We start from the raw sequence: 12407 nt of genomic DNA on the forward strand, positions 1-12407 counted from the left end.
TGCAGAAAATTCAATAGGCTCCACGTAATGGTCTCAGCCAAACTGAGTTCCCCCCGCCACCGCCACCGGCTTTTGTTTTTCCTTTTAAAGTCATCAGGCTGCTTTACCCTAGTGCCCATGTCTGAACAACTACTAGGAATAAGGGCCTGGGAAAGCTTTATTTGCTGACACCGTTTGTTTCAGCAAAAATATAGATGCAGATATATCCCCAGAGAAGTGTCTGCACTGGTATAGTTTCTTTGGTCTGGGTGAACAAACCAGACTACCCCTACTCCAGGTATGTTTGCTAGCTGAGGTATAGCAGCACATTTTTAATATGGCCCAGGCCACAGTGGCGGCTCCAAATAGGTTTGTGGTTAGGAGTTAAGCAGTCCTAAGTTGCATTATTTTTCCCAGAGATTTTTTTACCAGCCTGCTTATTCTCTGTGTATTGCCAACCTGGCAAAGCTGTATGGAAGGAGCCTGCATTTAGTTGGACTCAAAAGTCTCGCAGCCTGTCTTGTCTTGAGATATTTGTTCAGATGGAGAGGGGGCTCAAATCCAGATGCACCACTCTGTCCTGGTTTATAGTGGAAGACTCTTGGGTGTCAGTAAAAAGGTGTTGGCTTTATCTTGTCTACATTTATATCATATTAAAAAGTCATTCCTCTGCGTGGCTGCTCCTTGTTCTTAAGGATCCCTTGGAGGATGACCGGTGTGCACTCCTGTCCGTAGCTATACAAAAGCTGGCCAGCCCCAAACCACGCAGATCAGTTAGCTTTGATCAAAAGGGTTTTGTTTTTCTTCCTCATTTCCCCCTCCCCCCTCAAGATATTTAAACTGTAATAACTTGTGTACATCTATGTTGGGAATTTGAATCTTCATCAATATAAAATTCTTCTGCTCTATATGTGAGAGAATCACAGGGTATCTTGTTATCTTCTGACTCCGGGAGGAGCGAATTTAACTGATGGATAGCATGTGATATGTAATCAAGTCACAGCTGCAATTCCTCCTTTCCTCCCCGCCCACCCCAGGTTATAAATGGCAGAGGGGGCTAAGGGCTCACTCCTGTGAGAGGGAGAAAGCTTCTCACGGTTTGCTTTTGCGTCTTCCCTTCTTCAGCTCTGTGCCCATAAGGGGCTCCTTGGTCTCAGGGATTAGATAATTTTCTTTCGCTAACCTGCCTTCATTCGTTATTTGTGTGCTCACAAGGAAACCTGCATTACTTTTTTTTTTTTTTGCAAACTTGCAGGCTTTCTCACTAAAGCAAGCACCAAACTTCTGCATAGTTTATGATTTTTCTTACCCTATTTTATGAGAACTTGGCACTTTTTTTTTAAGATACTTTTTGGCAGCAAGCAAAACTTTGTGCTTTGTAGATTGCCTAAGTTAGGGTCCCTTGGCAGTATTACAAGACAAGATGTTTATAGCTGATGATAATTACTCTTCCTGCAGTAGAAATGCTTAGAAGCCCCACTAAACGTTCGTGTCTTAATTGCAGCGGGTTTATTTGAAGGGGAAAAAAACCCCCAAACCCCACAACTCTTTTCTCTCTCCTTTTTCCTCTCACTCCTTAATACAATTTAACGAAAGGAAGTTTCTGAAGTATGTGAACGTTTCTGCACTCTGTCTCTTGTGTAAAACTTTGTCATTTTTTTTTTCCTTTATTAATTTGCTGAAGAAAAAGCTTGAAACTTTAACCTAAACAAAGCTGTTCAATTTCGGCCAAAAAGCAGATAATTTTCCATTTGCACACTGGAAGTTTGAATAGGGGAAAAGAAAACCTGAATGAACAAAAAGGCCTGCCTGCTTCAGTGCGAGTAATAGAGGGAAATAGGTATAAACCCCTATGAGATTCTTCTCACCCTTTTGGAAAAAATACAAGGCATATATAGGAAAGAGGAAAAGGTTTGCATGATGCCTTTAAGAAGGCTTCCACCTGCCTTTTCTACCCCAGCAAAACCACAGCAAACACTGGCCCAGCTTCCACGCTGTTGTTGTTACCCGATGCAAATCGGATGACATCTGTGGCCGGGATTGGCTGCAGGAACCACATGCAAATCAGTTGGGTCTTTATAAAAAATATTATTTTTTTTTCCCAACTAGCCTGGAAAGAGTTAAAATTCCCATGCAAAGAGTAGAAGAGCGTGAGGGGGTGTCCATCTGAATTTGAATAGATATTCTTCCTTCTTTCACTGGTGTGTACTTTGCCTCTTTTAAGGAGGAGATGAGCAATCCAGTGTAAAGTTGACTGTTCCCACCTTTTCTTTCAGCTGTCCCCGAAGGAGAACGTGGCCCCGGGTGTGGTGGCAGCCATCACTTCAAGGGTAAATGACAAATTTACTGGCATTGATAAGGATGGGGGGAAATAAGCGGGAGCTTGATGGCAAAGGGCTCTTCTTGCTCCTAGGTTGGGGACAGTGCTTTGGAGCAAGGCGCCTGCTTCATGGTTTGTGAGGGGTGTGAGCACGGGCATGTGGGAGAGAGCAGGGTAAGCAGTTTGCAAACAGGGATCAGATGTATTGAGAGAAATAAGCTGAGTTTGCCAGGGAGCAAGCGGAGAAGAGAGACTTCCCTTGCCTCTCTGAGAGCATCTTGCTCCGTGCCTGCCTTTCTGAGGCCAGTCCTCCCAGCATGTGCTTTGTACAGCACCAAGCACTGGCCCGGCTGAGCCATCTCAAGGGACAAGGAAAGGATGTGGGAGAGGAGGGGAAAGCTGGGAGGGATCCCCTGCCTCTACAGGTGCGGTGGAGGACCGTGTCAAACTGAGAGCCACACCAGCTGGTTTGGGAAGCCTGCATAAAGCACAGGGGGAGAGGCCGCCAAGGCTGGTAGGGCTCCCAGTGGTTAAACAACCCCTCATCCTCTGTGCCGGAGAGGAAGGATGCAAAAGGTGAGAACACAGCGGCAAACTGGGGAGGGGGAAAGGAATGAGGGGGATACAAAGAGCAACAGGAGGGAAAGTACATCCTCGGAGCTGATGAATATTCTAGTGACTGTATGTTGAGGAATCAGAAATTTGAAAGTCTGATGGTTTATTATAATTACACATTCATTTGTGCTGTTTAGTGGAAGCCACATGTGCCTGTTGCCTGGGACTGTGACCTGTTATTAAAATCAGTTGTGCCTCCTTTTCCAGAGATCAAGATGAGCGGTGATGCGGCAGATTCCACAGATACTCGGCACGAACCTGACCAGGTGGAGCCAGGTAAGGAGGGTCCAGGACGTGGGGGGCAGGCGAGGAAGCCCGAGGAGGGAGGGGAAAGAAAAGAAGATGGGGGGGCATGGGTGCTGGAAGTTTCTGTCCATGCTTTGCTTGACTCCTGTTGCTGCTACGTTGCGCTCTTCCAACCAGCCTGGGAGTTGATCAAGAATGCGCTCTGGGCTAGGATTGCGTTCGTATCTTGATCAGCATGCAAGATCCTTCTGTAACAGCAGTGAATCAATGTGTGTCTCGGTAACGTCCTCTGCGGTTTTAGCATGGAAATATGCTCATGTCTTGCCAAAGGAACGATGCCATTGAAATAGTCTTGGTCTGCTCAGTTTAACACAAACAACTCTTCGTTTTACGTAGGGTTTGTGTCAGGAACATTTCCTCAGACAAAACTCTCTGGGGACTAAGCCTTTTTTGGCTGTGTATATGTAGAAAAATGGGAGGGACTTCAGGAATAATCAAATCCAGCTGGGTAGTTCCAGCAAAAATTTATCGCTCTTCATCTTGAAGCATGATTGGGTTTCTCATGTCCCCTACTCCCACCTGATGGCTGCTCAGACTCTCGCTGCTCCGTGGCTAGAAGCCCCAGTTTTCCTTGAATATGGAAAGCTGAAGTACAGGGTGATCCTTTGAAGATGATAGTGTTGGTGTTAGCACTGATTTCTGCCAGGTTACCTACCAACTTCTGCACTGCCACAAGGTGTGATATACACCAGAAAAATTAGTTTTGTATTTTCTGGCATCAGTTCTGACTGCCACTGCCTGCAGCGGGCTTTAAATGCAAGACCTTGGGTCTGTAATTTCACAAAGGCTCATATCATAGATTCCTTTTTAGGCAAATAAACAGCAATAAGAAATATTTTTAGCACCCACTAGGTATAAAAAATTAAGATTATTAGAAACCTTGAGGCTCATCTGTAGACTGAGAAATAAACACCTTTTAAAACCCAAAACTGGTAGAGACGATGTAGAAGAATGATTGTTCTTTGAGCAATGAAGAGCCCTGAGCGGGGGGGTGGTGGGGATATGTGTAACAGCAGATTAGAACTTTACATGAAATGATTCTACTGTTTCTCTTTTACTTCTGTCATTTGAGAGAACTTAGAAAAACTGAGATCTTTGTAAAGCCAGAGAACTCTAGGCATGTTTTAATGGGACTAAAACTACCTCTTTATTTACACCTTACACTGAGGACTAGACATCCTCTGTGCTTTTAGCTATTAAGCTGGGTTATTTGACATAATGTAAGATAGAGATAAAATCTGGTTCTATTCATGTCCATGAACTCTGATTGACTTTGGTCAGGTCAGCTTCTGCTCAGGGCTTTCAGATGACCCCAAGTTGTTTTTTGAGGTAAATGTTTCCAAGCCGCCTTGCAACAAATATGTCCTCAACTTCCCAAGCTCTTTCAAAAAACCCTGGTAGCTGTTACAGGGCCTTATATTGGGAACCAGAGTCTCCTGAAACGTTTCGTGCATCTTAGCACACAGAGATGATGGATGGCACAGTTGAATCAAGATTAGGGAAGGCTGTATTGAGTTGGTTTTGGTATTGGCTGTTACTAAATGTAGTGGGAGACTCTGGCTGCTGCTGTTGTTGTCAATAGTGTTAAATAGGCGAGAAGCTGGCACCACAGTTGATTGGGTAAAATATGTTTTTCAGCTTAAGCTTCCCAGACAGCTATTAGTGCTAGCTGTAGCACCTCTTTCTAGTGGTAATTGAGAAAAGAAAGCAGAGAAGTGAAGTCAATTTGTTTTAAAATAACAAAAATGTTTGCAGCAGCATTAGCCCTGCTCTAGGAGCCTTCAAATCAAGCAGGGAAATCAGAACAAGTAAATCTCCTTCATTTGCAAAAGAGTGGCACTTCCCTGCGGACTGATACAAGGAACCTGTTTAAAGTATTCTTTTTTTCTAATGCAGTCCCCCTGACTGGTTGATCTGTTCAGGATCTTCAGAGATCACCACATCAGACTCAGCTGGGAGGAGAGGCACTGCAGTGGGTTAGGAGCTTCTTAGGGGACACTAGCAAAGAGCCACAACCCCTCCTGCGGGCTGCCTGGTCCCTTGCAGGACTCGCAGAGAAGAGGGCGGCTGGGACAGGATCACACGCTATTGCTCAGCTCTATATGTTATACTTCAGGTGGTGTAACCCGGCACATCAGCCCGACTGGCAGTCACGACCAGGCAAGCCCATGGAGGGTCTGCCTCAATGCTTTTCCTAAAACCTCTACGCATCTTTGTCGTTTGGGTTTTTTCCCTCTTTCCGACCATTCTGTTTATAAACAACAAAGCTCTTTGTACTGAACTTCCCTGGAAGTTTTTATTTTCCCTTACACACATTGTTAGAAGAATATTTACTGCAACACCTAATAGTTTAGTGTTTTGTTTACTAGCTTCATGTGGGAAAATCTGTTTTCCAGTGACTCATTAATTGAAGACCCATTTCCTAATAATTGGACCAATCCACACAGCTCCCCAGGAATCTCGTTACCCCCAAAGGAGAGGGCAGTTACCAAACTGACGACATTATAGCTTATAAAGAATGGAAATCCTTCTAGGTGCATATTTACAAAGGCCTTTCATCACCAAAAGTTGCAGACCGGCTCCAAGAAGAATTAAAAAAAAAAAAAAAATACTGGAGGCAGTTGAGTGCCAAAATGCTTTTGTAAACCAAGCCCTTGATCTAAAACTGATGCCTAAAGATCTGATGGGAAGTGTCGGTAGCAGAAGCCTAATCTCATCCTTTCATATCTCCGCCAGTTCTAGGCTTAGAGGGGAAAAAAGGGTAATTTGGGGCATTGTTTTACTTTGAAGATGTTTAAAATAATCACGGGGCTTTTTCTTTTTTGAGAATATCGTCAAATTGCTCATCTTTTGTAGGAGGTTAGGAAAGTGAAGCTTTTCTTTTTTTTTCTTTTTCATCCGCACCAATTTCATAGAAAACGCTTCAAAGCTTTTTAGTGAGATGGTCTCCAAAAACCCATGTTTGTTTTATTCCACCCCCCCGCCATATCTACCGCTTGCAGTAAAATTTTACCATTTTACAAAAAGCTATGATTAAAAACCCAAACTTTCTAAGGAATATCAACTACCCTGCCCAGTCCTGTGAATCTTAAGCCTCCCTTTACTGTAACTCTGCCTTTTTTATCACAGTACATGTGTGAGGAGTATGTGGAATAGGCACGAATTACTTCCATGAGGGCTGTGGGTTGGACTGCCTTCCCCCGTGGCCCAGGAGCTGTGTAGGTCAGCCCCAGTCTGAGCACCGGGTCATGTCTCCAGTCTGAGGGTCCTCTTTACCTGTTCCTGTGTGATGGCAGCGTGGTTTGACGCTTGGCGTGCGGCAGCCGCGGCTGGGCTCGCAGGCAGTCCCGCTGACTCCATGGGGGGTAATGACAAGCGTGAGTTTTATGCTTGGCTGTAAGCTCTTTTCATCTGTTTAAACAGATGAAAGCCATGCCAGCGAGTTCTGGGTTGATTTTTTTATGGGAACTGTGGGGGCTTGGCACTGCAGAGTGTCGCCCCTGGTCTTCAAGCCGAGAGGCAGAGATCTCCCCCTTCTTGTGGTTTATCTAAGCCCTCTGTATCTGATGCAACAAAATGCTGAGGTGGGACTTGCCTCTGTCTGTCTGTTTGTTTGTGTCAGACACTTGTTCCCCGTTTATCTGCTCGATCAAAACAGGTTACACCAAGCAAAGCTACTTCCCTTTGATTTCATCTGTTGAGGCTATGGGGGGGAAGCCAAAGCTTTAACAAAAGGGCGATAGGGAAGCTCTTCAAACACAACCATCGGTAACTGAATAGCTGCAGGCGATCCGAACATCTTCCCTCCCCACCCTGTAACACGGGGAACTGGCCAGCCTGCCAGGAGCCCAGGGCGGGGTGCGCGATGGGCATCCCAGTACACGGGGAGCGGAGCTGGGGTGTGTACGTGTGGGTGCAATATAGGGACAGCCCTACAGCATTATCGCTGCCTCCGGAGCAGCTGGTATGGCTCCCTGGGACGGTGGTGGTTGGCTGACCCGGCGGCTTCGCCCAGCTGGGTCGGCTCTGGGATCTGGAAGAGGAGCAGCCGGGTAGAGGAGCGCGGTTTCACGCGGAGGGCACGTGGAGCCATAAGCTGGGCTCTTGGCCTGCTTCTGACTCTGGTGGCAATGGGAGCAGGGTTATCTAACCCTCATGGCTTGGGTAGCCTATCTGCGTGCATTGGGAAGCAGTAAAGCAGGTCTCCTCTCTCTGAGGGTAAGAAAGACCCTTTCCTTTAAATCCCAAGAAAATGAAAGTGCGAAGGAGCTATGATACATCTGCTTCTATGGTCTTGCAAAGCGCCTCTTTTGAGAAGACGCTCCCGTGAATGTCGTTCTTCTCCCCCTGCATCCTCAGCTTCAGCCAGCTTGTGCCTGTGGAAGGATGTCAGCGGGAGACACCTTCCTCCACTGCTGCCACAAGACACCTAAGGTCCCCTGGCAGTGGAGGAGAGAAAGCAAGGGCAGCTCTGAAACTGGACACCAAAACTTCCACACAAGCAAAAACTCCTCCCAGTACCCTGGCTTCTATGTCAGTGCATTTTGCATTAAATCTGTATCAGGGCAGATGGAAAAACAGAGACCGTGTCTCAGTCTGCCTCTCTGCCACACGCTCCCTGTACAAACTTAATTAAGTCTATCTCTGTTCCTCAGCTCCAAAGTGAGGGTCCCGATCTCTTCTCCCACCTTTTTGCCAGGGTGTAAGCTCTTTGATGCAGGTGCTGGTCTCCCCACGGATGGGTACAACTCCGGGCACAAAGGGCTCTGGGACGGCTGTTTTATTGTATTCCAATCGCAGGTGTCAGGGTAGGGTCTCTTTTAAATGTGATGGCTCAAGCTGGAACGGGGTATGGAGGCTCTGACCCCTGTGTCAGCTTCTAACTCAGGCAAAAGGAAATTTGGAGAAACAAGGGATGTCAGATTGAGCAGTGCAATGGCTTGTGGGAGATGAGTTGGTGGGTGCTCAGGCAGTGCTGCCTGGTGCACAGGGGCACTCCTTGCTGCACTCAGCAGGCAAGCTAAGGGCTGCACAATCTGAGCTTTTTTCTTTTGCCTTTTGTTGTTACCGCTTCGGATCGGGCTGGAAACAGACTGCCAGGCCAAAGTCTTTTGAGGAAACTTGGCCTTCCCCAGCCCCGCGCTGAGCCTAAGTCCTTGGCTACGCCTTTGCTCTCCAAGGCTAGCTCTCCCTCGTGAAACTTTCCTCAAAGCCTCCAGGATTTCTCTTGTCTCTTCCCCCTGCAGCCATGCACAGCCCCAGGACAAGTCCTGAATAAATGAAAGCAGCAGCAGTCGGGCTGGAAACAGCTGGTTGCTATGGCAATTGGGCCTGCTCAGGATTTGCATAAGGCTGATGATTTTCATAGCACAGCCACATTTAAGGCAAGCAGGAGAAATTTCCATATTCCCCAGCTCCGAGTCAGTTGGGGCGTGGGGGAGGCCAGGAGGGGGATATTTGAAATTCAAATGAAGGTGATTAGGGTTTGAGGTTGGGTTATTTTATTTTTTTTTCTTAAACATCCCATTATGGAAGAGGATAAAAAAGGATGGGGAGGGGAAAGGGGAACAAAAGGCTGGTTTGACTTGAATTAGAGGGGCAAAGGAAGAGCTGGTCTGATCTGCCTCTTGCCTCTGGTCTAAGAGAAGAGACTTGCCCTCTCCCAGCACCTGCAGGTGAAATGTTTTCCGTGGGAACAACTGCTGCCCTCGGGTTTCCTTCTGGAAACTGCCCGAGTCTCCCACACTCGCTGTCCTGCTTTCTCCCCCCTGCACCCTGCCCTACACGAAGGGTATATTGCACTCAGAGCTGCAGTGGGACTAGAAGATGGGATTTCTTTGAGGCATTGTTGACAAAGGAAAGGCATTTTTATAACCCAGGGGTTTCCACCCAAATGAAACACTTGAGTCTTCAGTGAAAGCTTCCCCTGGAGTCTGTAGCCGTCTGACTGAGTCAGCACAGATTCACTTTTCTTGCTAACCAGTCTTAACTTTCCCATGGAGATGCTCTGATGCCCCGGTTTGGTCTGTTTGTGTCTTTAGAACAAACAGTTAACATGAAAACTGCAGCCCTATCTGGCTGCCTCAAGACTCCCCATCCTGTTGACACTTTCCCCTGCTCTCTTTAAAAAGCACTTCTTAAAGTAAGCCTTGGCAACAGCAAGCATCCCAGCAGGGCACGTAAGGATCTAGGGCACCGACTGATGTCTGCTCAGCCTCAGTTTCTGCTCCCCAGTGCCACTGGACACAGCTGGAGAGAATCAGAGGTAGCCACTAAAATGGAGAGAAGGTCATTTAAGTGAGATCCTACCATCCGGGGCTTTTCCTGCTTGTTCTGGAGAAGTCACTGGTCTGGCTGCTGGGAACAGTAGCATTAAGGGCTATGACTTGGTGTTTGCTTGAGTCCTCAATCCTGAGGAGTATATTTGATGCTGAATATCTTTTTTTGCTTAATAGAACCACATCCTTCTCAGTGCAGGTGAGCATTTTACTTCATTTACAGCATGTGGGTCAAGTCTTGTTTATAGTTATAATAATTGTTGCCACTCTTTTCTTTACCTGCTCTTGGGCAATCTTTTAACTTCACATGTTGTTTGAGGTGAGAGATTTGATTCTTGTCTCAGTTAATGTGAACAAGTTAATTTCTCAGCTTCTAGAAAATGTACGTTGAAAGGCACTCTGCATCTGGCCTGCTTTGTCAATCTCTAATGGCATTGTGCTTTATCAGCTGGAGTGTTAAAATCTTCAAGATAGGTGAGATTAATCTTAATTTTAGATATTCAATACTTTGAGGATGAAGTCTGACCTACTCACCCCAGGCTCCTTGTACAGTCAATGATGAAAATAGGTATCTCCAGAAGGTGATTCATCTCTCTGCCGTCTATCTCGGGGGTGAGATGAATTGCCCTCTGGAAGCGCCTGCTTCCTCTCTGTAGCTGTAAAGGGAGCCTAGAGCAATTGGCTCAGAATTAGACACCTAAAAGTTAGACATCTAAGCCCAGGCAGCTGAATCCCCTGCCTGGTGTCTGCCTGGCACTGTTCCCCCATTGCCGTTCAGCTGTTCTGAATTTCCCTCCCAAACGCATGCGGCAGAAAACTGATTCCCTGTGGGAATTCCCCAACACCTGTTAAAGATTGAAATCACCTTCTAATTCCCTGTCCCTTCTGCGCAGCTGAGATCAAACTGTGAGGTGAATTAAGCGTGTAGTTGGGTGGGAAGGGCGATAAGGTTAGCTAGCTTTCTGGCTGCAGCGCTGTTTTTGTCGTTGGGTGAAAAGCCAGGGTGGCTGTCGCTCCCCGTAGGTGACATCTGCGTGTTGCTGCGTGTGTTTGCCTTGTGAAGATGAAGGCGCACTGCAATCTTGATTTTACTTTTCTCCCATTACGGTGCTTTTATCGTCTAGTGCTGGACTGGCTCGGCGGCCTCCAGTGGGAATTGTGTCGGTTCTGATAGAGTGCTTGTCTTTGGTTTTCAGAGCAAATGCTGTGTTCCAGGTGGGGGCAACAGCAGCGGGTGGGGGGAAGCCGTCCGGAACTGTTCTGCTGCTCCCATCCCCAGAGAAACTTCCCCAGGCAAACTCGCACCAGATCTGATGCCAGTGCTATGCAAAACAGCTGCCAGGTGAACCAAGGAGAGCAGCGTAGTCCTTGTCTGCTGTGCTGCGCGGAGCCAGCTGAGCTTATCGCTGCCTTTTCCCCCCTGTCCAGAACACCCATAAAGAGGGGAATGAAGGCTTGTTTGATGGGGAGGCTCCTGGGAACCGTAGAGCAAGGGGCTCAAAGCAATCTTTCTCCATTTAAATCCCAGGGCTTCCCCAGTTTGATGCAATTTAAGGAGGGGAGGACTGCGTCTAGCAGACGCTGGAGACTTTGGATCCCATTCTGTCTGGCTGGTGTAGCAAGAGGCAAGTTGTTGGCTGGTGTGAAGCTCCAGCAAAAATTAGTGGAGTTCTGGCAGTTTACGGCAGCTGAGAATCTGCTGCCACTTACACTTTTTTTTCTTTTTATCTCCCGGAGCTAGAAAAGATTAAATCTTAAGTACAGATCCTCGTTGTTTGAACAGCCCGTTCCTTTAAGGAGAGAAATGACTACTTCAGTGTGAGTCCTGATGTTGATAGAAACTGGGAGGAAACTGAGGCTATTTTCAAAATATTTGTAGGAAAATTACTGATTTAACTGAAAGAGGAGAGTTGTTATCCCCATCACACCCAAACCTTAGCTTGCAGCTGGAATCATTTTAATTTCACTGAAACACAAGCTTTTACTGGAATAGAAAAAGACAAGATTTATTTGCAAATAAATCTGTGCACAAACACTCACTGGTCCTGCTGAAATGAAGAGATTTGTGTATCCAGCTCCCATTTACATAACCACTGGGAGCAGAAATCACCTCGCCCAGTTTTAAATATCTCACTGTTGGACATCTAAGTCTGAAGTAGTTGCCCCTGGGTCCCTTTGTAGTCAATAAAGAGAAATAGTCATCTCCAGAGGGCCATTCATCTCAACTTAAGATAGGCGTCTAAGATAGGTCAGATGAATGGCCTCTGGAGGTGCCTATTTCTCTTCACTGTCTACCGAGACAGCCTGGGGCAGTTATCTCAGACGCCCAAGCTACGACCGAGTTAGTGTCAATCTCCATGCATATTTGCAGTATGCTCTACTGTCACAGAATACCTGGCTGATGTGCTCCCGCTTACCCCTGTCGACCTGCAGTGGGACATGCAAGAGAGCAGAGGGTAGGACTTGGAGGAAGCTGTGTCTGGCCTTGTAGGAGAGGAAGGGAAAACGAAAGGTAGAAGTCTGTCAGCTGCACACGCTTGTGAAGCGAGGAAAAAAAGTAAGAGATGGGAAGCTTGGAAGAGGAAGAAAGAATACATTGGAGAACTTGGGCCTCGTGGTAGCAATGTGGAGTGAAACTCCGTTCCAGCTGTGCATCTCAAGTTCCAAGTTTTGGGGTGTATGATAGTGACTCAGAGCCGTCATCACTGGGACCTAGGGATTTCCCTCAAGGACTTTGAATCTTGCCTCATCAACATGCTGCATTTGAACGTGAGCGAAACTCTTGTATCCAAGAAACCAGAAGATTACCTTTTCCTTCCTGTTCTATTTTAACAACCGGGAACTTTATTTCCTCCTTCTCTCCTCCTTGCCTTTCTTCCCTTTAGCTACTGCCTTTAGATTGCATCAAC

The 12407-nt window shown here is 46.7% G+C and overlaps 1 protein-coding gene across 2 annotated transcripts in view; it reads left to right on the forward strand.

Moving 5' to 3' along the window:
• Positions 1-12407, forward strand: part of POU2F3 (POU class 2 homeobox 3) — a 45321-nt gene that overhangs the window by 2373 nt on the left and 30541 nt on the right. For both annotated transcript variants that reach the window (XM_030023342.1, XM_030023343.1), the window contains exons 2-3: positions 2256-2309; positions 3122-3190. In XM_030023342.1, the coding sequence (XP_029879202.1) occupies positions 2256-2309; positions 3122-3190 (123 nt within the window). The remainder of the gene's footprint in view (positions 1-2255; positions 2310-3121; positions 3191-12407) is intronic.

Source organism: Aquila chrysaetos, chromosome 8 (genome assembly GCF_900496995.4).
Source record: "Aquila chrysaetos chrysaetos chromosome 8, bAquChr1.4, whole genome shotgun sequence".
NCBI lineage: Eukaryota > Metazoa > Chordata > Aves > Accipitriformes > Accipitridae > Aquila > Aquila chrysaetos.